Genomic DNA, 27,462 nt, shown 5'->3' on the forward strand with positions numbered 1-27,462 from the left:
CTGGGCTTTGAGGCCGGCTACGCGCAGCAGCCGCAGCCCGAGGTGCGCCCGCGGAGGACTGCGGGGCTGGGGACATGGGGAAGCGGCAGCCGGGGGGAAGGGAAGGGAAGGGAAGCGAAGCGAAGGGAAGGGAAGGTGAGGAAGGATGAGGGGGGGGGATCCCGCGCCCCCTCCCCTCTCTCCTCCTGCCCGTCTCTCCCACTCCCTCCCCGCCCCCCCCTCTTTCTGCACCCCCCTCCTGGCTCCCACCCTCTCCCTCTCTCCGGATCTCTTTCTCTTTCACTTTTGCATGCCCTGCAACCTTTTAAAATGTTGCCCCTTTCCTGTGATTCGTCAGACGCAGCAGCATGTGCCCCCTCTCTCTCTCCCGCTCCCTCTCTCTCCCTTTTTGTCTCTCTCTCCCTCTCCCTCTCCCCCATCTCTGATTAGATACACTGATTCTTCATTCAATGGACGTCATTTAGAACAGGCTCTGCCTTGAGTTGCCTTCTCGCTTCACGCTCGATTTCCAGCCATTCTTCCCTTATTAAGTGTTCGTGTAATATTAATAGTCATGAATATCTGCTATTAGGAGTCTCCAGGAAGGCAGCAGATCTGTTATTAGGAGCTCAAGTGAAGCAGCAGCTAAGTCAAAGGAGAAAAAGAAAGAGTCAGAGGAAAAAAAAAACGGATTAAGAAACAAACACACACACGCTAAAAAAAAAAAAAAGGAAAAAACCGCCAAACAAACAAACAAAAAACCAAACCAAACCAAAACAAAAAAAAAAGAAAAAAAGCAACCAACTTTGACTCCTCACACCGCGCCAGGATAGAGAGCTCGCCTTGGGAACACCCGATGAAGGGCAGCAGAGATCGGTGCAAGTTCTGATGGATTATCGTGGCGCGCCCGCGGTGCAGGAGCAGCCCCGGCGCCCCGGTCCCGCCGCCCGCGCCTAGCGCCGGGCTCCGGCCGCGCTCCCTCCGCGCCCGCGCCGCGCCCGCACCCGCGGGGCTCCGCCGGGGGCTGCGCGCTTCGCCGGTCCCTTTCCTCTGCCTTTTTGTTGTTTTTTTTTTTCTGCCTTGACTTGTAACCCCCGACTCTTCGCAGATGTTAGTGCACAGTTTTTCGGCTATGGTGAGTTGCTTCACGTTTCTCTCGGAGGGGTTCGGTGCGCGCTGGGTGTTGCTATTGTTGTCGGCGGTGGCAGTGGGGGTTTCGCACCCAGCTTTCCGGAGAGGGCTTTTTTTTTTCCTTTCCTGCATTTTTATAAATTCGGTTGTTTACGTTTTGCCCCTTCTCTCTTTATTTTTCTTTTCTTCCCTCCCCCTCCCCCCCCCCTTTTTTTTTTTGGTCTGCTTCGAGCGAACGGCAAAAGGCTTTGCTTGGACCTTACCGCTTCGATTCCTTAACCTTGCCACCTGCAAACGTAGTATTTTCGCTTTCTCGTTTCTCTGTTTCGGAACCGTGGTTCTTTCCTTCGAATCCTCCTCCGTGGAGGCCATTCCTTTTGCCCCAGACGTTCATGCGGGCTCATCTGCCCGCTCTCGAGAGCCGGCAGAGCCGTGCCCAAGCTCCCGGGCTCCTTTCGGTGCCGCTCGCCCGTCGGGGCGGCGGCGCTTCTCCCGGCTGCCCGCCGCATTCCTGCGCTTCCCCGGCGGCCGGGCCGCCGCTGCCCGCTCCGCTCCCGAACCGCACGCTGGCGAGCCCGGGCTTCGGCCGGGCACCCGGGGCTCGGCTCTCCCCGTAGGTGGGGGACCGTGGCAGTGCTTTCCCCCCGAAACATTTCTGAAACTCTGAGGGGTAGCTACCGTTTTGTTTGGAGCCTATTTCGGCGTTTTCTGGTAACAAAATGGCAGTGGGCTTGGATTGTCCAGGGTTTTCTTGGGACGCGATCGGTAATGTCAGCGACAGTATTTATCTCGGCTCCGTTAAGGGCCAGAGAAAGGATTTTGGGTTGTGGCAGAATTATTATTTCAATAATGCTCGCTTGTGAATTATTCTTTTTATTTGTGGGAAATACCTGCTCCTGAAATGCCGGGGCACGATCGGTTGTGATTCCACGCTGTATCGCCGCAATGTTTTATTAATTATTATAAGCTGTCCTGTTGTAATTATTGCTGTTATTGCTCTTATCATTATTGCCGTTATTATTGGTTTTTTAAAAAGCGAGACTGCCTCTTAATTATTTGGGAAGGGAAATCAGAGGCAGAGAGATCTCCAAATCTGCTTTTCTCCGCCTCGGAGACGATGATTTGCCCCTCATTGCCCTGTAGATGAAATTTTCAAGGCGATTTTGAGGAAAATCAGTTTGATATGATCTTTGTTTTTCTTTTCTCCTTTCCCCTCCCCCTCCTCCCCCTCCTGTGCCCCCTCCACCCCCCAACCCTCCCCCCCCCCGCCCCCCAACACTCCCGCTCCCCATCTCAGGAGCGCCACGACAGTACCAGCAACGGGACAGCCCGGTTACCCCAGTTGGGGACCGTGGGTCAGTCTCCCTACACCAGCGCCCCACCGCTCTCCCACACCCCCAACGCCGACTTCCAGCCCCCTTACTTCCCCCCCCCTTACCAGCCCATCTACCCCCAGTCTCAGGACCCCTACTCCCACGTGAACGACCCGTACAGCCTCAACCCCCTCCATGCCCAGCCGCAGCCCCAGCACCCAGGATGGCCGGGACAGAGGCAGAGCCAGGAGACGGGGCTGCTCCACACGCACCGGGGTTTGCCCCACCAGCTCTCGGGGCTCGACCCGCGCAGGGACTACCGGCGGCACGACGACCTGCTGCACGCCCCGCACGGGCTGGGCTCGGGGCTGGCCGACCTGCCCCTCCACTCCATCCCCCACGCCATCGAGGACGTGCCGGTAAGCCAAGGAGTCGCCCCGGGGCCCACTCGTCCCTTTTACCGCGGGAGCTCAGCGTCGGGGGGGAGAGGGAGGGAGCGAGGGGAACCCCCCGTCCCCGAAAAAAAAAAGAGGAAGGGAAGAAGAGAACTCCCCCCCTCCTGTCCCCCAGGGAAAAGTGAAGCCCCCACCTAGAACAAAAGGTTCTCGCAGCTCGTCCCTGAGCGGCGTCTCCCCGCTAACTTGCCCACTAAAATATAAATAAATCAAATTACTGTCATCGTTAACAATATCTTTCCTTCTCAATGACAATAAGCTGTTACGATTGGAAGAATATATAATATCACCACAGGGCCGTGCATTTGGGGATTTCTTACTGCCTTGGGAAAGACACGAGTCTGAAATGCCTGTGAGGACATTTAACGAGATCTCACAAATGTAAAGGGGGGGTGGGGGGGTGGGGAAGTAGGTGAAAGTGGCCTAAGAAGGAAAAATTGGTTTCCTATGATTACAGGACTGGCATATGGAATAACCACATCCAAAGTTGTAAGAGGGTATGGGCAGATCCTCTTCTCTAAAGGAATTAATTGACAAATCAGGGAAGAGGTATACTAAAATGCTGCCGCCTTCTTTTAGTAGCGGTGCTAAGGGATGACCTCATAAATCATTACCTATAGGTTATCGAATTTGAGTCAGACCCGCTACACCCTATATTAAATCAAATGTTGGGAGCCTATTGGAGGATGCATTATTTGGGGGACCTAATTCTATTATCGATGAGTACAGTCCTTAAAAATGATTTCTAATTAAGCATGACATTAGTGGACAGGCTACTTACAAAGCAAGCCAGGGCTATTGTTCAGTTAGGAAAGTGGCCTTATGCAACATGATAGGTCGTGATCAAAGTTCATCTTTCTGGGTTTCTCCCTGAAAATGGAATTAGAACACGGCAATAAATTTATTAAAACCCACAGAGCTCATGCTGAGGGACTGAAGCTACTCGACTTGCAGGAGGAAAAAGGAGGAGGGACCTGTGGTATCTGGATGTGATTTTTGCTGAAATGCCATCCCAAATTACGGGATCAAATATTACAACAATATATTCGCTGACAGTTTAATGAGTACAGTTTCGTGTTGCAAGGATAATGTTCAGATGAACTTACCTATTTTTGGGGGTCATTTTGAAATCTTTTGTAAATTATACTCAGAGAAAATAGTGAATTTATTACAGCCCTCATCTGGCTAAATTAGCCACAGAAAATTGCTGGTTGTGTTTAGCAGTTTTGCAATAAACGCATACGTTTTCCAAAGTGGAGGATTTAGTAAGCAATTTGGATCCGTTAAAAGCAGGTCGACTCTTTAAACTTGATATAAAATAACATGGAGGCAATCGTATGAATAAACTAATTTGTTGACTGCGAGCCCCTGATTGCTGTAGGAAAACATGACCTAAAATGTTCTCTTGAATTCTCCCTCTCCTCAGTTGTGCTTCATGGCAGTGGGCTGATTCAGGAAGCCTCCTCTTCAGATCTATCAATTAATAGCATTGCTATACTTCGTGAAAACCAAATGCCATCTGGTTTAAATCCTTGAGCCAGTCTGGCCATTTTTTTTTCTCTGTAAGGCTGAATCAGCAGGCTTCATGAAGGAGAGTATAAAATAAGAGGGTGCATCTTTTAGGTGTATTTTATCTGGTTTGAAAAAAAAAATCCGTTACAGAAATCTGAGTTGGGAGGATAATTTTTGAATTTTCCCGTTGCTGCAACAGTTAACCTTTAATAAAAACGACTGCTAAATATTTAAGAAAGTCAAGTAGATGGTGAAAATTATTTAATCATAAATATCTCTGTGGGATTTTAAACTTAACAGTCCTCCCTGTACAGAATATGTGTAGAAATAACACAAATAAAAGTATTATGCCACACTACATTTACTTTATGGGTTTAGGGTGCATGCATAAAGGGATCATATTTCCCCATATAGTTAAAACACAAGAACTGCAGCAGTAGTAATTTCTGAACATTTCTCAATTTAATTATACTTAAATCCAGAAGCACTTTAGGCAAGTTACAAATGAGAGCATTGAGTATAATAAAACCTGTAATAAAGCAACTTAGTACCATCCACCCGGAATCATTGAGATCAGGCACAATTAACAGGAGCATAAATCCAAGACAGAATGGAAAATGTTAGAATCAGTATTATTGTTGGACAAAGACTAGAGAAGGAAGTAATAGTTTTTTAAATGGTAATGCCTGGGTTTTGTAACGATTGCGAAATCTTCTATCTCAGCAGCACTGGTGTTAATTTGTAAACACAGCCAGACATTATATTGCCTGTCAGTTTTTGGAATTAGAAAACATGATTTCATTTGACTTTCTAATCACGTCGTGACTCGGCCGCGCGAACCCCAGCTGTAGCCGCGGCCGCGGAACCTGCGAGGGGACAATAGTGGGGAGCCCGGGGGTGCTCCGCGCTCCTTTGTGCTTTCCCTCCCGCGGGCGCGGGAGAGCAGCGGCGGGGAAGGGCTGGGCCGGCCCGGGGCTGCTTCCCGGGCAGGAGGGAAGGGACGGGACGGGAGGAGGGAGCCCTCAGAAGCTTAAGGCCACTCGGGCCCCGGGGGTGTGTGAGTGATTTATTATATTTTTCTTGGGGATCGGGGGAAGAGCTGGGAGGGATGCAGGATTCCTCTCGATAAAGGAAACCTTCCCCAAATCTCCTTCCTCCCTTCTCCCCCCACCACCCCTTTCCGTGGAGGATCTGTTGTTTCCCTCCCCACAACGTGCCCAGGAATGGGGGGAGCACAAAACTTCTCCTTCACCCCATCCCACCCCGGCCCTCCCTGCCTTTTGTTGTGGCTGTGCACTGACATCCCTGCCTGTTCCTTTTGTTGCAGCACGTAGAAGACCCCGGTATTAACATCCCAGATCAAACTGTAATTAAGAAAGGTAAGCTGCTTCCTTGCGCATACCAAACATGTCGTCACAGGCTGGGGACTGCTCGCAGGGAGGACTTACCCGGCCTCCCCCCTCTCCCCTCCAGCCCCCCGGCCCCGGGCTCCTTCCTCTGGCATGTACTGCTGGCCGAGACAGGCTGGGAGCAAAGCAAAACGGGCGATGTGGGTTGAAATCCGCCCTCCTAAATGGCCACGTTTGCCGGGTATTTTAATTATTATTGTCGTTAACGAGGAAAAATGTTAGCAGATGATCTAGAAAATCCGAGCCGGTCTTTTAGTGCATTAGCGAACAATTGGGTTTCATGGTCTGCCCCATGCATCTGGCTGACGGGAGGGCTTGAATCGTTGTTGGTAAACTGGAGCTGTGAATGTGAAATCGTTGTTCCCCCTCCTTCGGGTTTTCTTATTTAAATCACGCCGGTGATGAGGTGGATTGGTGGAGAACAAGGGGCGAGTTTCTGGAAACTGATGTCTGTCGGTGGTTAGGGTGGTTTGGTTTTCGTTGGCTTTGTGCGCTTGCTTCACTTGGGATTGAATTGAATTGCTTGGAAGCTGGTACCCAATCGTGCTAAATATTTATTGCAAATTTTCACTCGATTTTCATTTCCCGTCGTTCTTTGGACAACCGAAGGATTTGGGAAAGGTTGGCACAGGGCATTTTGCAAAGCAGGTTCTTGGTGGAAAGTGATGGGTTTTGTGTTTGGATGCTGTGTAGTGAGAACTGCTGTTGGAGTAAAAGTGGCAGGGTGGAAGGTGCAGCTATCTCCTGCCTGCTCTGAGGGGTGCTGTGGCTGCGCGGCCACCGGGAATTTGGGAACCCAGGCCACCACAGGAGAGAGGTGCTGAGCAGAGGCACTCTTCTCTCTAACCCTAATTGCTGTACAGCCAGCGAACCTGAAGTTTCATACCCCCCCCACCCCCCGCCTGTAAAGCCTTTGTCACGTCAAATTAGATGTGCAAGGGATAAATCTTAAGAGATGCTCTTTCCAAGTCGACATGATAATTGGCTCTTTTATTAGTAATCTCAAGAGTTCGTTTAACTCCTGTTGTATCTATTAGCCTTCCCAGAGCTATTAATGTCACAAGTGATCTATCCAAAACGGAGAGAGCCCCCCGCTTGGTTGGGCTGCGCCCGCCAAGCGGAGCGGGCTGAGGCGCAGGAGAAGGGAAGGCGGCCGGGACCGAGGCACCGCACGGCGGCCCGGCCCGGCGCCTCCCCGCCGGGCAGGCACCACGCTGTATTTTGGGGTGCCGCTCCTCCGCCGCGTTACGGGTTTTCCCGGTCCAGATTTGTGCGCTGGCGGGGCCCCGGGGCTGCCGCACATCCCGCCGGCCGCGCCGCTGCCCGGGCCCTGCCCGCCCCTCACGGCGGCACCGACGTGCGGCGCCCCGCGGCCTCGGCGCCCGGCAGGGGCTGCGGGGGCCGCTGCGGGGTCTTCTCGCTTTCCCCGCTGCGGGTCGAGGGATGTCCGGCTCTCTCCCGGCGGGAAAGGGGAGGGGTGCCCCCGCTGCGTCCCCGCTGCCCCGCAGGCGGTGCGGGCCGGGGCTGGCCGCGGAGAGCGGCTCGGGTGCTTCCCCCTCCCTCCCCGGCTCCCCGCCCGCTCCTCACCCTCACCTCCCTGCTCCTCCCTCCCTGCAGGCCCCGTGTCCCTCTCCAAGTCTAACAACAACGCCGTCTCCTCCATCCCCATCAACAAGGACGCGCTCTTCGGCGGGGTGGTGAACCCCAACGAGGTCTTCTGCTCGGTGCCGGGCCGCCTCTCGCTGCTCAGCTCCACCTCCAAGTACAAGGTCACGGTGGCGGAAGTGCAGAGACGCCTGTCGCCGCCCGAGTGCCTCAACGCCTCCCTGCTGGGCGGAGTGCTCCGGAGGTGAGGGGCGGGGGGACGCGGGAGGCGGGATGCCGGGCCGCGCCGTGCGGGCGGGAGGCAGGCAGGGAGGGAGGCAGGGAGGGAGGGAAGGATGGAGGCAGGGAAGGAGGAGGACGAGCGCCCACGCGGGGCGGCGGCGCGGGGGGAGTGCGGCGGCCGCCGCTAGGGGGCGGGGCGCGCGCGGCTGGCGGGGCAGCGCGGCCGGGCGGCGGGAGGGGGCCCGGGCGCTGTCGCCATGGCAACGCGCGGCCCGGCGCGGCCCCCGCCCTGGGGGCCCCTGCGTGTCCCTGCCCCTCTCGTGGCCGTGAGCACCCCCACGGGGACACACACACACTCACACACACACACACACTCACACTCACACTCACAGCCCCAGGACCAGCTTAGTGGTGGGCACCCTGCCATGGGCTCCCCCCCATGATGGCCTCACCCAGGCAATTAGGCAGTGTCTAGGCAGGGAACAACATCCAGGATTAATTAAGGCAGCTCCCATCTCTGCAGCCTCTGCTCCGAAGCCACAGATGGGCCATGTGGAGTTTGGTGTGAGGGCAGTGATGCTCTGGGGCTGCCGGCCCAGCAAATTGACCTCCTCCCTTCACGCCTGGGGAGAAGCTGCCCCCGTGTCCATGGCACCTTGGGAGGTCAGGGAGACACCTCAGAGGCTGATCTAGACCATGTCACCTCAGAGGCTGATCTAGACCATGTCACCTCAGAGGCTGATCTAGGCCATATCACCTCTGAGGCTGATCTAGACCATGTCACCTCTGAGGCTGACCTAGACCTAAGCGAGGGCCGCTGTCCTCTAGATGTGGAAACATCCAAAGCACCACTCCTATATGCGGGATTCAGCTTTCAGCAACAGTTGGTCTTGAACCTCCCACAGCCACGTATCCCATCCCTTGTGCCTAAACCCTTTATTCCCTTCCTTGGAAAAGGATGTGTTGGGGGCATGTGTGGGTGGGAGCCAAAGTAGGAGCAGGTGTTCCTCCGAGCCCCATTTCTCATTGCCTTTCTCTGTGGAGCAGGGCAAAGTCTAAAAACGGAGGGAGATCCCTGAGGGAGAAACTGGACAAAATAGGACTAAACCTGCCAGCCGGGAGGCGTAAAGCTGCTAACGTTACCTTGCTCACATCGCTCGTGGAGGGTAAGTGACTCAAAGAGCTGGGAGGGCTCGTTTGGAAAATGTGCCTGTTGCTTTTGCCAAATGGGAGAAGACTTGCTGTTGGGTCATTCGGGTTTTCTTTCTTCTTTCCCAGAGTTGGTGCTGCTCATTGGCATTTGGAAGGGCGTTATTTTCTGTGTCTTAAGAAAAGATCAGGCTAATTGTGTGCCTTTGCTTTTTTTTATAACCTAAAACGGGTTTGTGCGAGTCCTGCAGACTCAGCAAAGCGTTCTATTATTTATCTGCTTTTAAGTTTCCGAGCTAGATGTTTTCAGGGCCCCATCTTGCTCGCTCATTCAAATGAGTAATCCCTGTGTGGGGTAAGGAGATCTCATTGGGAGCAGCATGGGAAGGATCCCTGTGAAGGGGGATTGTGGGCTTATGAGCCCCATAAGAGACCCATGAGTATCGAGTTGAAAGTTAGGGGCAGCAGAGCCTCTAATACTTCACTGCTGTTCTTCTGCCACAGGTGGACAACCAAGCAATTGTAAATGTCAGAAGCTGTAGCTACTTTAAGTTTGTTCTCCCTCCCAGCCCGCAGCCACATAACAGTAAATCATTTAACTTTTCTGACATCTGCATTTGAGAAATGCGTGACCATTACTTCCTGAATTAATTTGGGAATCCTTGACCTCAGCCATGAATTAATGGTGTCCTGAAAGCCTCAAAGTTGCACCACTGCCAGCCCCCACTCCCTTTTGGTTCTCATTTTCAGAACACATGTTCCCTTGGCTATATCATTCTCCTCTGCTTTGGCTGGAAAAGGTGCAACTTGCTTTAATGCCTTGGGATGTTCTATGCTGTCTGTATGGGGAGGTGGGAAGCTCAAGAGTTTGCAGTCATTTAGTTTTGAAGCAGTGGCTGTGTCACGCTGGCTGACACAAAGTATGTCTGAGGCCTGCAGATAGACCCCTCTCCTTTCCCCTTACTTAAGAGTTTGGCTGTGTTTTAGACTGGTTCGGTTTGTAAAGTGCTTTTAAACTCAGCCTGAGCTGTCCAGGTTCAGCTTAAGTCTGGTTGTGTAGGCGGGAATTTGTTTTGTTGTCGTTTCATATTCTGCGAGAAATGTTTCATGTTCAAAGAGACGGGGAAAGAAGCGCTGTGCGATGATGACTGGCGTCATTTTTTTAAACATCAGGATTAGTGAACAAACTATATTTATACTGCATGAAAATTACCGCGTCTTCATGTTTCTGAAAAGGCTTTGCAATTGCATTGACACGCTGTGGTAAAAAAAAATCACGAGGGGAAAACTTGTAAAAAGTCTAGATTTGGTAGACGCTTAATATTATTTGTGATGTTAATGAATATGGAGAAGGTTTTATGGTAATCCATTGTTCTGTTTGGCTTTCACGTACAATGGCTTTGAAAAGAATGATTTTTTAAAAAAACAAAACCAGAGGTCTGATCTTCAGATAACTTAGTGATGGTGGCTAATTTTGGGGAGATGATAGTATAAACATTGCTGGGGCTTTGAGTCCCGTAGCGATGAGGCAGTTTCTGGAGTACTGTTATTGTTTATGATCCGCTCCATTTTATGGAAACAAGCTCACTGGACTGAGGCTTTGAAGCTCTAATTGGCGCATGCGTTCTTCCGGAGCTAGAGCTAATGGCAGGAAGCCCTGCAGTAAAAACCAACTGGTTCAGGAAATTAAAACCAAAGATTTGAAAATCAACAAAACAGACAGACTCGGTGGAATGACCCTAAAATTCTCATGGTTAATCGTTTGGAGGTGAACATATAATTATATGCGATCAAGTTAAATTTTAAACACTTAGCTGTTTAATGCATTTTATTTAGAAGAGCTCTAGGAGTAATTATGATCAATATTAATCATTGATGCATTGCAAAAGAATATAGAAATGTGGCTGAGGCAAACACATTTTCAGAGTAAATAGCTGTGAATAAAATGTACATAAATGGCTCTCTGTAGGTATGGAGATGTAAATCGAAGCACACATTCTAGGTGAATGGAGCCCGCCTGTCTAAAAGTATCTCTTAGCCAATGTGAACTTCTAAAAATTTTTATGTGGGATTTCACTCGTAACAATTGTTATGAAAATACGCATTTGCATTACCTTCAAGTGAAGCAAAGAAAACTGCAACATAAGATGTAATTAACATTTCTGGCCCTAACTTTTTCAAAGAGAAAACGTCCAAGCTTTTGAGAAGAAAAGCTCAAGTAGAATGTATTGGGTTTTTTTGATTTTTTTTCAAATGGATTTTTGCCTCTATTTGATGTGTACTGATGAGCTGTGTTTCTTTCCATCCCCACCCGTGCCTCCCAATTTAGGAGAAGCAGTACATCTAGCTAGAGATTTTGGGTACGTTTGCGAGACAGAATTTCCTGCCAAAGCAGTAGCTGAATTTCTCAACCGACAACATTCCGATCCAAATGAGCAAGTCACAAGAAAAAACATGCTTCTAGCTACAAAGTAAGACATTTAACTTTCTGGCATGTTGCTTAGAAATAAGGGAGGGGGACAAACTGGAGTTTGGGACTTTTATTTGTGAAGATGTCTGTTTGCTGCATTACCAGTGGCTGATGGCTTTGTAGGTTGTGAGGGTGTGTGTTGGCCCTTCTGGTGTAGGAGAACTCTACAGACCAGCTTGATTTCCCCCAAATCAGTTTGTGCAGATTACCTTGGATGTGAATTGTGAAAATTGAGAGTGGATGGTTAGTTACAGAAAAAGCAGTAATTCTTCAAAGCAAAACATCTTCTGGGCCTATTCACTTAGCTTATCAATTTAAGTTGAAGGGGAAGTGTTCCCATTGACAGTAAAATAAAACTGGCACATTAAACCGATTTCAGTTCATTAAAATCGGGAATGGTTCTTCCTGCCTAAGCAGCTCTGTTACTTAGCTAATACAGGGATATTAAAATATATATTTTAAATTACAATCTGTATGCAGTTAAAATGCTAGCAGAGTTTATTGTTGGCGGGGCTGCCTAGACTTCCAGGTGGTGTGTGAAAAGAAAATTATTGTTTTGGTATGTTTGCTGGAAATTAAAAGGGTTGTTTAGTGCCCTTAATTACCAACGGAGGTGTCACCAAAGGGCACAGTGCCAGAGGACACAAGCAGGAGATGGGAGCTGCTTTATGGCTGGAAGACATTAATGTGGGTTTTAGAATACAAACTGTTTCCACACGCCTCTGAGCTCTCTTGCTGTAAGGTGTGTTATTTCTGCAACCATTTGTGCAGTGAGTGGGTGATATAACCTATCTTCTGCACCATGCCCTTGTATCCTCCCTTCTCACCTCCCTGGAAGGAAATTTCCAGGCGCTGGTTAGCATCAGCCTTCCCCTCTGTGGAAAGGTCCCTTTGGATTTGGAGAAAGAGATTTACATATATAAATGTTTCAGAATACCCCAATTTAAATCCTCAGTTGCAGGATCTGCCCTCACTCATTCTTCCTGACACACAGGTGTGTGTTTTTGCTTTGTGAAGGAAGAGGCCTATATCTCTCTGGTTCCCCCAAAAAAGGAATCTTCTAAGATAAATCCCTTAGCTTACCTTTGGAATATCATAGCCTGCCTATTGAGCCTGCTCAGGAACTTTAAACTGTGTCTGTTCTCCAAAGCCCAGCTGGGCAGGGTTGTGTGTTTGTGGAGAGTGTTGGGGGCTGAGATACAGAGAGCGGTGGGGCAAGAGGCATGTGTCTCCATGTTCCTGTTGCCTGCCATTGTGTTGGATGGGGCTGGGTTGTGGTGTCTGGTGTGCTGTCGTGTGTGGACACAAGGTGAAGGGAAGAGGTTTGCGTGTGCTGGGAAAATGTGAGAATTGGGGAAGGATGGAGAGGAGAGGGAGAAAGAGAGTGTGTGCTCAGGAGCAGGAGCCTCCTTGATCCAGGGGCTTGTGCAATCTAGCAGGGAGAATGCACGGGCTTTGCTGCCGCCAGTGATGGTTCATTTCTCTCCCTCTCTCTTCCCTTCCCTCCCTCCCTCCCTGTTCTCTCTGCTCCATTTGTGCTACAGACAGATCTGTAAAGAGTTCACCGACCTGCTGGCTCAGGACCGATCTCCCCTGGGGAACTCGCGGCCCAACCCCATTTTGGAGCCGGGCATCCAGAGCTGCCTGACCCACTTCAACCTCATCTCGCACGGCTTTGGGAGCCCGGCGGTGTGCGCTGCCGTCACCGCCCTGCAGAACTATCTCACCGAGGCGCTCAAGGCCATGGACAAAATGTACCTCAGCAACAACCCCAACAGCCACACAGACAACAGCACCAAAAGCGGCGACAAAGAGGAGAAGCACCGAAAGTGAGGATCCCCCCCACACACGCTCCTCTCCCTTCCCCCTCATAGCCCATCGATCCATTCATCTCCCTCCTCCCTCTCCCCGGCACCCCAGGCTACAGCAACAGAATGAGCGTCCTTCTGCCAGTCCTGTTCTCTGACTCTGCAGGACTGCTCTGCCCTCTCTCCACACCCCTTCCCAGCATCCACATTTCCATTTGCTCCTGCTTAAATTCCCCCCTCTTCCCACTGCTACCATCGTTTTACCCCAGTTTGGAGCCTAAGAGAACAGAACAGGGGGACGGAGCCAGCAAAGAAAAAAAGTTCTGTCTTGAGTTTGTGAACTTTTTTTTAAATAAAACAAAAGGAGAAAAAAAACCCAACAAAAATAAAACAAAAAAGGACTTTTTTTTTCTAAAAATATATTAAAAATTTAAAAAAAAAACAAAAAGAAAGAAATAATACTTTAAAATTCTATGAGCTTCACCGGACTGAATCACCACCTTCCCTTACATAAACTTCAGTTAAGATTGTAGCCATACTAAAAATGAAAAAAAAAAAAAAGTGAAAAAGTACAACAGCAACAGCAGACAGACAAAAGGCAAAGAGGACTGATGACATTTTATCAGTATTGTGAATAAACTTGAACACAAAACACAAACAGTTCCATGTCATATCTTCAGTTGTAGAACTTTTTCCTGTCCAAGGTAAAGCGACCAACTTGAACTTTCTATTGCAACACGATTCACAGTTATTATATAAGGGAATCAGTGTTCATGTATGTATATATTTATTTATGTGTAATTTAATGGGAATTGTAAATATGGTGAGTCTGTTTTAAGCCTTTTTTTATTTATCTGGTGATCTCGTTTACCTCTTGTTTAGTGGGTTTTAAATCTTCCCCTCTTAGTTCATCATGTGGTTCATGGTACTTATTTAGATATCAGAGGTTTTTTGGGGGTTTTTCTCTGGGATTCATCATTTTTAGCCCTATTGTAGCATGTTAAAAGCAACAATGAAGCAGCTGAACAAATAAAAAACCATTAATTTTTATATATAATTAGTATGACATTTAGTTTCTCATTGAAGATAAAATAAAGTGATGTTGGACCCTGGCAAGGTTTTAAACATGTTAGTGGTTTTACAACCCTTATGTGTTGTGGAAAATGAAAAAAGTTATTTTCATCCACTGTCCTTTTCCCAAAAGCACCAACAGAGCAATAAATTAATACTGTCTTTTAAAACAAGATTTAGCTTTACTTTCCTTTTTTTTCCCCTCTTTTTTTTCTCCCTTTCTTTTGTTTTTATTTTTATCTTTTTTTCTTCTTCTTTTTTTTTTTTTTTTCCCAAAGAACTTCAAACATTCGGGACCACCTGGTATCCTGTATTTCCACTGGCCATATTGGAAGCAGTTATAGTTGTGTTGTATTGAGTTGTGCCGGCAGTAGTTTCCATGCCTATCAATGTATCATAGTCCTTTGTTGCCCAGATAAATAAATATTTGATACGCTTTATGTCGATTTTTTTATTCAGTAGCTGTCTTTACCCAGGCGTATTTTTGTTCTTGGCAGTATTTTTTATTCAGTATGGTTACAGTAATTGAGTTTAACTCTCCCTTGACAATTGCTCCTTGCAATAAGCAGCTGAACCCATTGTTTCCCTCAAGTATAATAAAAACTTACTTTCAACTTGGAGTTCAGAGCAGGGTATCATTTAGATATTCCACTGAGTCTGTATTCAGACAAATGACACAATAAAGCACAATGTATTCTTTTGGATAAAAAATTGTCTGTACTACTAACAAAAATGACACACTATCTTTTCTTTAACCAAAACATAATTTTATTTAAAAAATAAAAGTTTTATTTTATTTATGTTGACCTCTAGGTTTTTATTTATGTTTATATATAGCATACAGAATTATAAGCCTATAAAATTTTGTACGTGTAGTTGTCCTAACGGAGAGCAGAGATTAAAAAACACATCTCAAGAAGGACATTTTAAAAAGAATCATTGAGAAAATACTGAAAATTATTGCTATTAAAAAAAAATTATACTGATAAATCAGAGCTGGGTGCTCCCTCCCCCTCAAGAAAAAAAAGAAAAGCTCCGTAGTTGATGCCAACAAAATCATCTCACGGTTGTGAACTTTAGTGAAATCTTGCAGGAGACAGATTATTTCTGATTGATGGTTCGTGTTTTAGTGGAATGCACAGACTGACATTTTGAGATGGCTGTGTCAGTTTGTAAGGAACTGAAATTTTTATCTTGAGGTTCTTGTGGAAACCAGTTGTGAAACAGGGAAGTTCTCTTTAAAAAAATGGAGTGTGTGTCTTGAAGATGGTCTATAAAAACATGTGAGAATTCAGATTTTGAATCTATTTTCTTTGGCCCGGGGGTAGGTGAAGTCAGGATCAGGCTGGATTATGTTATATCATAGGAAGGGAGACTTAATACAGTTTAGAATGTAAAGGCATTTTAAAGAGAGGGTCTCCTTTAAGTGTTGATGGTTCTAGTAGTGGAGGCTGATTTTTCTCTTTCCTTCCCTCCCTGTCTCTCTCTCTCTCCCTTTTTTCCTTTTTAGCTCAGGCAGAAATGGAGAAGGTTAGGAGGGAGGTGTTTACAATAAAGCTGCACAGAGAATTAACATTTACTCATATATTTTGACGTTTGGTAGAGCTGGTGAAGCAAAGCATTAGATAAAGCCCAAGATGTTTCATTTTGCTTTGGTAATCTACTTATGGAAGGCAGTGTAAAATCAATCTTGCCAAGCAGAAAGAGAGTTGGTGGAGTCTAAATTCTATTTTCGTGAGCCAGCTAGTTTATAAAAATGGTGAATATTTTTTTCGATAAATTGAAAGTGGATCTTTTGAATGCAAAGCTGCAATTGTTTTAAAAACAGTTATTTATTATTTCCAAGAGAGACTGGTTAACCGTAAAGTAGATGTAACAAAATAATGAGGTGAATGAACCCTAACTGTACATATTCTTGACATAAATGAAATGCACAGTACTGTAGCAGGTGAAGTGAAGCATTGTCTATCAGGGCTGTTTTTCTTGGCTGCATCTCAGATTGTGTGTGGGATCCTAACCTCAGGCACAATAGCATTCATAAACAGCAATACATTGCTGCTCTTTCTACGGCAACACATAAATACTCATTTTTAAACGAAAACAATCTTATTAAATACCATTCATTCATATCTGGATTTACAGATGCTTGTTACTTTTTGAAACCTGTACCCAATATAATCGTTTTATACTGGTCAATGTATAAAGCAGTCTTATGCTAGAACATTATAAGGTCATAATAAATAATGTTTTAAACATATAATTAGCTACTTCATGCTAGGAGAGCGCATATTAGGTATTCTGCTGCTGGATTAGCAAATCACCAAAAACCAGAAATGAAATGACCTTGCATAGATTTCTTTATTACTATTATTTCTAAGGAAGGATTTTACAGGCGATAATGGAAATCAGACTAGGTTCGGTTCAGCCTCTTCTGCTGTGACCATTGTGCAGTTACAAAAATGTGCTAATTACTTTAGCATTCTTTGGATGCATTTTTAACGTTGTGATCGAGGTGCAGCGGTGAAATTCTAGGTCATGCCTTTATACACTAAACAAAAATCTGTTGTTATTTTCCCCTGCTCCAGATCGGTTGAAGCGGGGGTGAGTGGTGGCTGAATGTTAGAGCGTTGCTGCCACGCTGAGCTAATTCCTACATGTGAACCAAAATACAGCTTGGTGCTCTTTCACCGTGAACAAGGACAGCCCTCCTCTTTGTACCGTATTTTACCCCACCCTCCAAAAATCAAATATTAATATAATTTGAGATTTAACTGGTGGAACAGCCATCAGGACAGCAATGCCCCGCAGCTGAAATAATATTTAAAATAGAAGAGATTTGACATTTGAGAAGTCAGTGGCTTGAAATACCCAGTTGTACTTAGCTAATTCAGTCCTTAACCTCTGGTTTCAAATAAATCAATTACAGTCGATTCCACTTCAGTTCAGAAGTGCACAAGGTTTTTAGTTAATTGAATACATTTTATTCACTGGCTAGGAGTATTCATTTATCCAAACCCTTACATTTAAAGGCAATTTCTTTATTGTCCATGATAAATTCGACTGCATAATCAGATCAGCTCCTTGTTTGTTTACTCGTCTTCTATCTCCCACTTAAATTCCACAATGTGCGCTTCCCTTTTCCTCCTTGGTACATGAATATCTCAGCCCAGACCAGATTCCCAGAGCCTCAGCCCTTATGTTAGGAAAGTGTAGCTAAAATAACTTGTGCCCTTCTGACAGGGATCAGCGTGAAGTCCATCCCAGCTAGTGAGGGCACAGTGATTTAAACTGGCTCCATAGTCAAACGTGAAAGGTTGGGAGTATAAAAAAATAAATGGTGCCTTCGATTTTGTCCCATGCACCTTTTCTGCATGAAAGAGCTATGTCTCTGCTCCCTGTCCTGCAAAGCAGCGGGAGCTGTTAACTCCTAGAGAGGATTTGGACCCAGCTTGGTGTCAGCAGGATAAGATTTTTTGTTGAGCACCAGGCAATGAAGTTGTGTCCCTGATCCACTTTGAACAGATACTGGTACACACTTTGTGTGTGTTGTTTGCAGAATCCTGCTGGCGTTGGTTTACTGTTTTGGAAAGGAAAGGGGTTAATTAGCATCATTATCAATCACTAATGCTTGTCTAACGTGGCCAAAGAATAATCAAGTTAGGGAACTGCATGAAGCTAACATCTGCTTCATTCCAGTTAAAGATTTTTCCTTATATCGTTCAATTATTGGAAGTCCACACCGGTTTCAGGCTTTGTCAGGGCCATAAAGCAGGGTCAGATCGTTAGAAATCTAGAATGTAGGGGAAAGTGCAATATAAATAACAAATGGCTTCATTATTTGAGTTACAGGTGCAAGAATGGCTGTGAAAATGAGTAGGGTTTACTAGAATGTGTTCCTTCTTTTTATCTCCAGTACAGAGGAAAAAATAAATCAGCCAAGCCCAGTTCTTAAATCATTTATTCTGCATAGGCTGCAGCCTCTCCATTTGCAGTATTTAGTTTAGTAACTCCAAACTCCCAAAAAGAAATAGTTTAAAGCCAGCATTTAGAAACAGAAGAAAAATGAAAGTATTTTATGACCCATCACTAGCAAAGCCTTACTGGCTTCAGAATAGCAAAATATCCTTGTTTTTCTTCTTCTAGTTAAAGTTTCCAGGCTTTCTTGGCTGAATGAAACAGCTGATATTTCAGGCAGGGTAAACAGATATATAGCTCATGATGGCAGTAAATATTTGTGTCCTTGAACTATTACTCCTTTCTGGTGCTGGAGATATGAAGGTGACAAATCTGTGGCATTTTATTCCCTCTTACAACAACTGCAGTCATGTCACTCTGATGCTGAGTTTAACTTTGGTGGCCCAAAATTTTTATCATACCAGCAGAGCAGTAAGAGCATCTTCACTGAGTGAATGTAGTGTAGAAGTCAGGGTAAGACTATTGAGAGCTTTCTTGTAGTGTAGGAGGGACCTGCTTGTTCCCTATGGCACTTTTCTTTCAGGCTCTGATTTTGCAAGGCACATCCTGGCACCCAGAGCCTGTGGTTTCCCCATGAGTCCCTCCCTCTCAAAACCAGGGCCCTGGGGTTACTCCAAGCTCCATGGTTATTGTCCTGTTTTGTAGTCACAGAGCTCATTTGCACAGCGGATCTTCAAACCAGGGCAAGGAGGCTAAACTGGGGAAGCATAGCTTAGGTGAGGAAAAAATTGTCTTGTGTTCAGCAGGAAAGTGGAGGACTGTCAGGTGTGAAGTGCAAGCCATTTCTCCATGTTGTTCCTTGAGCATGTTGTGTGCACATGCACACATATCCTATTTTCTATAGGAGATCTACTGCATCTACATTAAGACCTTTTCCATCCAGAGATGCCTCAAGCCCCACTGCTGTTGTTGCCTGTGGTATGGTTAATTCTCTTTGTAATAGTTGACTAAAAGCAGATGCAGGGGTTCTGAATGGAGAATTGTTTCCTTGTGGGATTGTGAGCTGTGCAGTTACACTCACAGGTTGAGGGATGTATGTTGCTTCTCTACAATGTTTTTGGTTATGTTCCTACCTACTTGTTCACCCTGCAGAACTTCCTGCCTCAGCACTGCTTTGGGCAGAGCTGGCCCCCTCCTCTCTGCATACGATCCATCCTGATTCCCAAAGCTAAGGATAAAGAAGTAGAGATGTGAAATATTTAGGGCACATTTCTTGTTGCAGAGCATAGCATTTTTGGGGCTTTCAGGAAAAGGGAAGAGCTGCAATTCCCTCTTCTTCCCTCTTTCTTCCTCCCTCCCATTAAAGTCTGCTGGCAGGCACCCTTCCCTCCAGCTTGTCCTCCTTGCCCTCTACCTTGCTGCTGGATGCTGTTCCCTGTGCTCGTCCTGTCTCCTCCTCTCCTGTGGTGGAGTTTATCTCTCTGCCCTGCAAAGTGGGATGCCTTGGACAACAGCTGGGGAGACGCCCAACACTGCAGCAGGTGCTGGTGTGCCCAGGCCGGGGGAGGCCAGTGGGGCAGTGCTGGGAGGAAAGCAGGAGCTGTGCCTGGCCTCAGTGCTCTTTTTCCTCATTAGGCCTAACGATCTACACTTTATTAGTGCTAAAAATGTGCTCCTGCCATGCCTGCCTGAGTTTTGGAGCCTGTCTATGGGTGTAGATGATCCAGGACTGCAGCTGATGGGTGTCCCATTGCCACGGAGCCTTGATGAGCATCCTGGCATGCTGATGATTGCAATGGGGGCTGGCTGCTGGGGCTTCTTCCCATCCTCATGCCCTTGGCAGAGCTTGCAGCTATCCTGCTGGAAAGGATGAGGTTTTGCAGGGACATAGGGAAAGGGAAAGGAAACAGGGGGTGGCTGTGGCTTAGAATAAAATCAGATGGAAAAGGGACAATGGAGGTTTTGCTTTGTGTTTCCAGGAGGGCCTGGACATGGCTCTGGTAGGGGGTATGAAGATCACCCATTCTTTGCTGCAGCTGCTTTTGGAAAGTTTCCTGGGAAAGGTCTGGGGAAACTGGAGCCTCCAGCAGAACTGGCTGCTGCTATGACCTTCTTGGAGGCCGACTGTTTATTTGTTCACACTGTTGTGCCCAGGGAGGTTTTTCACCTAGGGCGCCTCTTGCTCCTGCCTATCTGTGCAGAGCCGGTGTGCCAGCACCGTGTGCACATGCGGCTGTACCTAGACGTGTGTGCTCATCTGTATTTTGGGTGTTTGCCTGTTTGTTCGTGTCTATCTATTTATCTTTATGGGCGTGTATATTTCTCTCTCCATCCCTGAGACTTTTGGAGAGGCTGGGATAAGAGGGGGTGGGGTGGGCTGTCTCCCGGATAGTTGATATTCCAGGTTCAGCCTCTTTCTCCGCTCTCATTCTCTAAACCCAGCCAGGGGGAGTGTCGCCCCAGGCCGAACATATGCTTCTTTCCATTGCACTAATCCACCTTCAGCGTGGAGGAATAATTGCTCGAGTGTCCATGGCTCCTCGGCGCTTTGTCCCTCGCTGGCTCCCATCAGCTTGGCACACGCCATTTCAATCAAATCCTTTCAGAGCCCTGTCTCCTTTTATCACGTCCCCGCTCCGCCGAGAGGAGGGAGGGGAGGACCGGGCTCCCCGCAGCCCCGGCGGGCCGAGCCGAGCCAGACCGGGTCTCTCCGCCGGGAACAAAAGCGCGGCCGAGCAGCACCGGGCTGAGGTTGCTCTGTCTGCAAAGGCATTAAAGTATGATGTTGTTGTTATTGTGGGGGGGAAAAAAAAAGAAAAAAGAAAAGAAAAGAAAAAAAAAATAGAAGGAAAGCCATCCCGCGGGCTGGTTGAGCTCTGTTCCCTGTCACGGTGAAGAGCTCCGGTAGTCCAAGCGGGCATTAGACTCTGAAGAGGTGTGTAGAACTACAACCTCTCCGTGGCTGTGCTCCTGGTGATAGGGGAAGGGCTGAGAATTAGCGGCTGGAAAACTCCCACGACTCTCTGTGATCGGCGGCATGGGAGATTTTTGAAGAAATCTGCCTCCATCCCGATTTTCCCCTTTCACCCGGCGAAGCCAGCCCCAACCCGGCGGGACAGAGCGGCTGGGCACGGAAGAGGAGCAGGGATGCTCCTGCCCTCCCCGCCGGTCGGGATCCAGGAGGGGCACGGTGGGGCAGGCTCTGCCCTGCTGCAGGGAAAGGCTCCGTCTTTTACTTTTTTGTCTTGGCTCTCTTCTCCTTCAGACCAGGGAGTCCTCTTCTGTTTCTGACCAGGGGGGGTTAAAAATTCTACCTAGGACCCCTTAGCTGAGGGAGTAAAAGAACAGTAAGGCAGGATGGTTAACCGAGGGAAATTTAAAGAGGAAAGAAAAGCTTAATAAAAAGAAAAAGAGAGAGAGAGAGAAATGTGCGCGATCTTTACATCCTTGAGGGACTCTTCAGGTCCTTCTTACTTGTTGTTTTTGCTCGGCTGTCTGGGATGGCTGATGGAGGGCAGCCCCCCCATCACCCCGGGCCCACCTTTCCCGGGAAGGCCGCAGCGCTCCCTAAGGCTGCCTGTTGTCCTGTCCGCCCTGCTGCTGCCGGGAGGCTGGGACAGGGGGGCTCCGGGTGCGGGTCCTGCCTCCCCGTCAGCGCTGTTGTGTTCGCCGCAGGTGAGGACCGAGACTTTCACAAGAGAGCGGGGAGTCGGGCCACCGATGGGCTGGCCGCATTTCACACCCTGCCGTCCGTCCTTCCTGCCCACCCTGCGCTCCGAGGGAGCCCGCAGAGCCCCGACCCGGCCGAAAGTGCCCCGGGAGCTGCGGGGGGCTTTGCCGGGACACCCGGGCCGGAGCGGGGCCGAGAGCACCGGGGAGATGCCGCGGGGCAGAGCCGCCCGAAAACACGCGGCCGCCCGGGAGTGTGCCGGCGTTTGCTCCTGTCAGTGTGTGCTCCGCGAATCCCTGAATAGTTTTTTTACTAAAGCGTGTGTCTTTCCTGCTGCTGAGAAAAATCGCCTTTATCTATCTATTAAAAAAAAAAAAATCCCCTTTCGACTATTCCACTACGTTTGTATTTAACCGCAACATCCACAGAAACTGCCTTATGAAAACCAGACTTTTCTATGAAAAGACTCTTCTGGCAGCAATTAGTCTGGCTTTCTTTAACAAAATTCTTTGTAATGTCATTCAGCGGAAAAAAAATAATCCCAGGATAATTCTGATTACACAGTTAAAAAAATTAAAATAAAAAAATAAAATTAGCATATTCGGGTTTGCCCTGGGGAAAAAAAACAAAATAAAAAGGTTTACATTTCCTATTGATCGGAAAAAACTCTCTGAGATTGTGCGAGGGTGGGCTTTCACGGGAAACAGACTCGTTCAGTTCCTGTGATGGGCTTAGAGGGCATTAACGCACACACTCGTTACCGAGTTATTTTGGGGACTTTTCCCCAGCCTCGCAGCCCAGCCGCACCTCGGCCGGGAAGCGGCAGGCGGGCGGGAGTGCCGCTGCCTCCGGGGGGAGGCTCGTGTCCGGCCCCACGCAGCTGCGCCCGCCCCCCGGCAGGCAGCGCAGGGAGGAGCGCTTCCCTTTCCTCCGCAGCCGGCTGTCCCCGCGTGGGTCCCGACCCCCAGCAGGGCAGAGGTTGTCACCCCTCCTCCGCCGGAGGAGGATGAGCAAGTGGGGGAGTGAGGGGAGAAATGTGGCCCCGGGAGGCGGGGGAGGGTGGGGTAGCTGCCTACCTGGAAGCGTGTCGCGGATGCTCGGGCAGAGCCAGTCCCTCCGCCTCATTCGCAGGTTTTTGCTACTTTCCCCCTCCCTCTCTCTCTCTCTCTCCGTGCTCTGGTGAAAAGGTTGCGTGTTCCAGCCCAGAGAGTCAAACGTTAAATTGTTAAACCAGAGTTTAACCAGGAAAGGAGGGGGGAGAACGAGAAAAAAAAATAGGCGTGTTTATATTTCAGATATTTTAAAAGGTCGGCTTTAATTAGGTTAAATACAAGTATTATTGGCCCAGAAGCACATACTGCCATAAGCTCGTTATAAGCCTAATTGCAAAGCAGGAAAAAAAAAAAAAAAAGAAAAAGAAAAGAAAAGTGCGTGTGGAGAGAGACGCGTACTCTTTGGGCACGACCCACCTCCTAAAGTGCGTGCGTGGGGATGCGCCGTAACCGCGGCGTGGGGCGCCGCGCATCCCCACGCGGGACGGCCAGGCTAGGCTGCGCACCCCGGCTGCCATCCTTCGGGAATGAGTTTGGTGTTTGCCCGCGGTGCTTGCCCGGAGTGGGGGGCTGCTTTTGCGGCTGAGCGAGGTGTGGGGTGTCTGTGCATGAATCTGCTGTGAACTTGCCGTAAAGCTCCGTCTCTCTCGACCCTCCAAACTAGCTCTTCTCCCCAGCTGGTCCTTCTCTCTCAACCCCTTGGCAACACAACTTGGGGGGGAAGGGGGAACCATTTGCCCTGAATCACAAATTTTCATGGCTTGGAAAGAAAAAGGTAACCCTCATGTCTAGCTCAATTAATAAACATGGTGATTTCACACCCAAAAGGAGGACATTATTTCACGGGAGCGCTATCAGCTCCATCACAAAGGGTCACAGCGCAGCTGTGGCGAGCCCGGGGTTATTATGCAGCCTGATGATAGGATCCCGCTTGCCATCCCGGCTCTTTCCTCGGGGCGACCAATAGCCCCCGGCAGGGCTTGTGCCACCTTATGATAAAGGACTTACCCGATGTGTGAGGAAATGGAGCAGCTTTCAGATGAGAGGTAATAAGCTTGCAGGCGAAGCCCCAGCCCTTCGTTTCCCCCCCACCCCCCGTCTCCTGCCTTTCCATTTAACTTTTTTTTTTTTCTTCTCTCCTCCCCCCATACAACAACAGCAAGAAGTTATTATTCATTTGAACGCAAACCTGACGCTCCCTCTCACCTCTCCGGCCCCCTGCGGGGAGCAGAGGCGGGAGACCCCCGGTCCCCCCTCCCAGCCAAGCCCTCACGGCTGCCGGTGGCAGGAGGAGCTGCCTCCCCGCAAGGAGGGACAGTTGTGGCTGATGGATTTCTGGTGTCAGGAATTGGGTCCAGAAGCTGTGAGGCAACATATTAACTGCGATCCCATAATCTCTTAATCACATTACATTTTAAGTGAGCATGTGTAATTTCACCCATCAATGATTTATTTAAGCAAGGGAGCACAATTACTTGTCTCGCACACAAACGCTGGCTGGGGGAGCATTGTTTGCCAGAAATAAGATCTGCGGTTTGAGGGACTATGTGTTTCTGCGTGCTGAGAAAGCCCAGACCCCCGCTCCTGAGGACAGGAGTTGGGCGGCTGATCCTCCTACACAGGCGAGGCGAGGGCGAGGTTTCCCACCCTTCCCATCCATCCATCCTCTTTCCAGAATCAGCCCGGCAGCAATGTCTGACGCTGGTGCGGTGAGAAGTGTCTTCAGCTGCCCGGTACCTCCCCGGCGCTGCCCGCAAGCTCTTGCTCGGGGGGACGTGCCAGGAAAGCCAGGGGAAGGTTCGCTGGCGTGTGGGGGATGTGGCCCTTCTGCACCGTTTTGACTAAAGCAGGTATAATTTATCGGGGGAGCCGATATTGCACGGTGTCACTCTTCCCGAAAGCTACACTAAAGAGGAGGGAAAGTCGAGTAAGCCCTCCTGGCGCGTTGCTGAACACTGGTCTGAGCATTTGATTCCTCCGGCTCTGGCCTGGACACACCCGGCACGGTGAGCGCCCCGCATTTTGGCACGCCAGCCCGCTGCGCCCCCCTTCCCCCGCTCCGGGCTGAGCCTTTAAAGTTGCCCCGAGAAGAGCAACGCGACGTTTCAGCGGGAGGTCAGCATCCTCCATCCTGTCTTCTTTTCGGCCCCAGGGCCAAACTTGCCACCGAACGGCCGGTGCCGCTTCCCCGGCTGCGGGGCAGCATTCCCGGCAGCTCAGATCCTGCCTGGGGACGGAGAGCCCGGCGGCCAGACCTCCGAGCCTCTCCGTCTGTCTGCGGAGAGGGTGGGCGGCCTCGCAGGGGGCTCCTCCGGCTCCCCCAGACCACCCCCTGGCTCCGGGCCTCCTGGTCCCGCTGTGCAGCTTGGCCCCAGCACCGGGCTGGAGTCACCTGCACAGCTTTATGTTATTATGGTTATTACTGGCATCATTGCTGTTAACCCACCGCAGGTCGCTCTGTGCACAGCGGCCGCATCCTGCGCCCGCGGCCGGGAGGGAAAACCACCCGAGAAACGCGTGGGACTGCCCTGGAGCTGATGGTTTCCTCAAACAGGGCGGGGGTTCTACACGTGCCGCTGTCTTTACTAAATAGTCGATGGAAGAAGGTCCCCGAGAGGTAAAATGTTCGGCTACAGAGAGAGAAAAAGACCCCCATTCCTCTTTCAGTAGCTTTAATTTTTTTGTTTTTTATTTTCTGGAGCTGCCTTAGTCTGGCATGTGGCAGATTTAACGTCGCAAAGGAAACAACGAAAAAAAAGTAATTACATTTTTGGAAAACAAACAATAATTACACGATACAATCGGTATAACAGTAAGTGAAACACAGCAGCGGGAGTTAAAAACAATATTCTAGCCATGGAGATGGGCTCCGCCGCTGACTCAGCGGTTTCAAATACTCCAAATTATCCTTACATCGGATTTCGGTAGTGCAGTTCAGTTGCAGTCTACTGGCTTTTAAATTAAAACATATCTCGCTGATTAGGCACATATTAGGGTCTAAAAAAAACCCAAACCCAAAACAAGGAAGGAGGTTTCTCAAGGCAAAAATTATTCTGGTGGATCAGGAATATTTCATGAGCCCCTTTCTCTCATCCGTATGGGAAGCGGAGGAGCTGCGTTTGGAGGGGCAGCCGCTGCTCCCCGGTTCCCGATGCCCGGGGCGGGGGCGGGAGGGGAGCAGGAGCGGCTGCCTCGCATCTGAACTGCTGCAGCACCTGTCACCTGGAGAAGCTGTGACTTCACATGCCCCGCGGCTCTGACTTCACGTTGGAGCGCGTTATTCCACCACTGAGCCGTGCTGACACAAACACTTCCTCCCCCCCACCCCGACCTTCTACTCCCTCTCCCCCTGTTTGCCCGACTTTCACACGAATATTTGGGATGATGTCTAAGGCAGTAAAAAAGTTGTGCGTGCGTATTTTCCTTTTTTTTTTTTTTTTTTTTTGTAATTAACCATTTTTTCAATTGACTCAGTTTTATTTTAATCAAGAGCCCTTAGGATTAGTTATAATGATATGAATGGTTAAAGTGGGAAGAGCTGAAGGCTCAAGAATGCTCTCTCCTAGGAAGAAAATATCAGACATCCCACAAAAATAGCCGTGCAGTGTAGGTCTTATGTAAATGGATAGTAATCATAGGGCTGCCTGAGTAATGTGAAGTGTACTCGAAATCTAGCATTTGTTCAATCAAACCTTTGTTCTGCTTCCCATTAACAGCCAAACAAAAAAGAAGAGTATTAAAAAAAAAAAAAAAAAGAAAGAAAAAGAAAAAAATAAGAGCGAAGAGGAAAAACCCCCAGCTTTGCTGCAAAATTTTGGTTCCCACCACTTAAAACGTTTATCCCAGAGAAAAGTTTTGAGTTGTGCCGTTGTTCAGCCTCAGTTCTGCCCTCAGGACTCCCAAATTCCCAGTGAAAAGGCACACAAGCGATGATGACAACAACAGCGGCAAATACGAGCCTCCTCGCCGCCTGCTCTGTTTAGAAGCAAACCCGCTCTATTTTTCGTCAGGCAACGCCAGACAGAAGTGGCAACTAAAGCTTTAAACCCTTTGGAAATTCCTTTCTGGTTTAAGAGAGCCAGGGGGCTTTCGTCCTCTCCCTGCCGTTGGTTGTGAGGAAGGGCAACAAAAGAGGTAAAATGCCTTCTCCAACTAACTGGCTCAGCGTTTCACATGCATCAAAGGGAAGGCAAGAGCTAATCCGAAAATGACCACTTTAATGTACACGAACCCATGGCTACAGCAGCAGAACCGAGGGGGATTTTTCACTCCCCACCACAACAAAACCCTACCCTTAATGTCATAATAACAGATATTAAACAAAGGGGAATGAAAGGATCTCACGCTGGGTTTTCTGCATTCTTGAGTCTAATTAAAAATATACAGAAAAAAGACATAGTTTGGGTCAAAATGGCATGAGAGACGCCTTGTGCCAGTGAAGAGGCTGCAATTATCAGCTTAGAGACAATGTCCTAGAGGTCTTATTCACTCTTCAGCTCCAGGGGAGCTGAAAGCCAGTGAGGGGTGAGTGGGACATATGCACTCGACCAGGGCTGAAAGGGCGTGGAGAAAAGGGCTAAGGGACATTTATCCTCTCCTTTCCCCTTCCCCTAGGCAGCAAAGGGACTAAAACAAATACAGCAGAGCCCCACAAGGGGTTTTTGTGGTTTTTTTTTTTTAGGCCACTTGGACTGCCCTTCC

The 27,462-nt window shown here is 48.6% G+C and overlaps 1 protein-coding gene across 1 annotated transcript; it reads left to right on the plus strand.

The window, feature by feature from the left end:
• Positions 1–1,001: 1,001 nt before the first annotated feature.
• Positions 1,002–14,564, plus strand: TFAP2A (transcription factor AP-2 alpha). Its single transcript, XM_064424811.1, has 7 exons — positions 1,002–1,114; positions 2,408–2,842; positions 5,718–5,769; positions 7,417–7,648; positions 8,674–8,792; positions 11,105–11,246; positions 12,790–14,564. The coding sequence occupies exons 1-7, from the start codon at positions 1,088–1,090 to the stop codon at positions 13,076–13,078; spliced, it is 1,296 nt and encodes a 431-aa protein (XP_064280881.1). The 5' UTR covers positions 1,002–1,087; the 3' UTR covers positions 13,079–14,564.
• Positions 14,565–27,462: the final 12,898 nt, after the last annotated feature.

Source organism: Passer domesticus, chromosome 1 (assembly GCF_036417665.1).
Source record: "Passer domesticus isolate bPasDom1 chromosome 1, bPasDom1.hap1, whole genome shotgun sequence".
Lineage (NCBI taxonomy): Eukaryota > Metazoa > Chordata > Aves > Passeriformes > Passeridae > Passer > Passer domesticus.

Bases quoted from the DNA above. Each gene is read 5' to 3' on its own strand.
- TFAP2A (XM_064424811.1), top strand. From the start codon at position 1,088: ATGTTAGTGCACAGTTTTTCGGCTATG. The intron at 7,649-8,673 runs GTGAGGGGCGGG...TCTGTGGAGCAG, and splicing joins CTGGGCGGAGTGCTCCGGAG to GGCAAAGTCTAAAAACGGAG. The intron at 11,247-12,789 runs GTAAGACATTTA...TTTGTGCTACAG, and splicing joins AACATGCTTCTAGCTACAAA to ACAGATCTGTAAAGAGTTCA.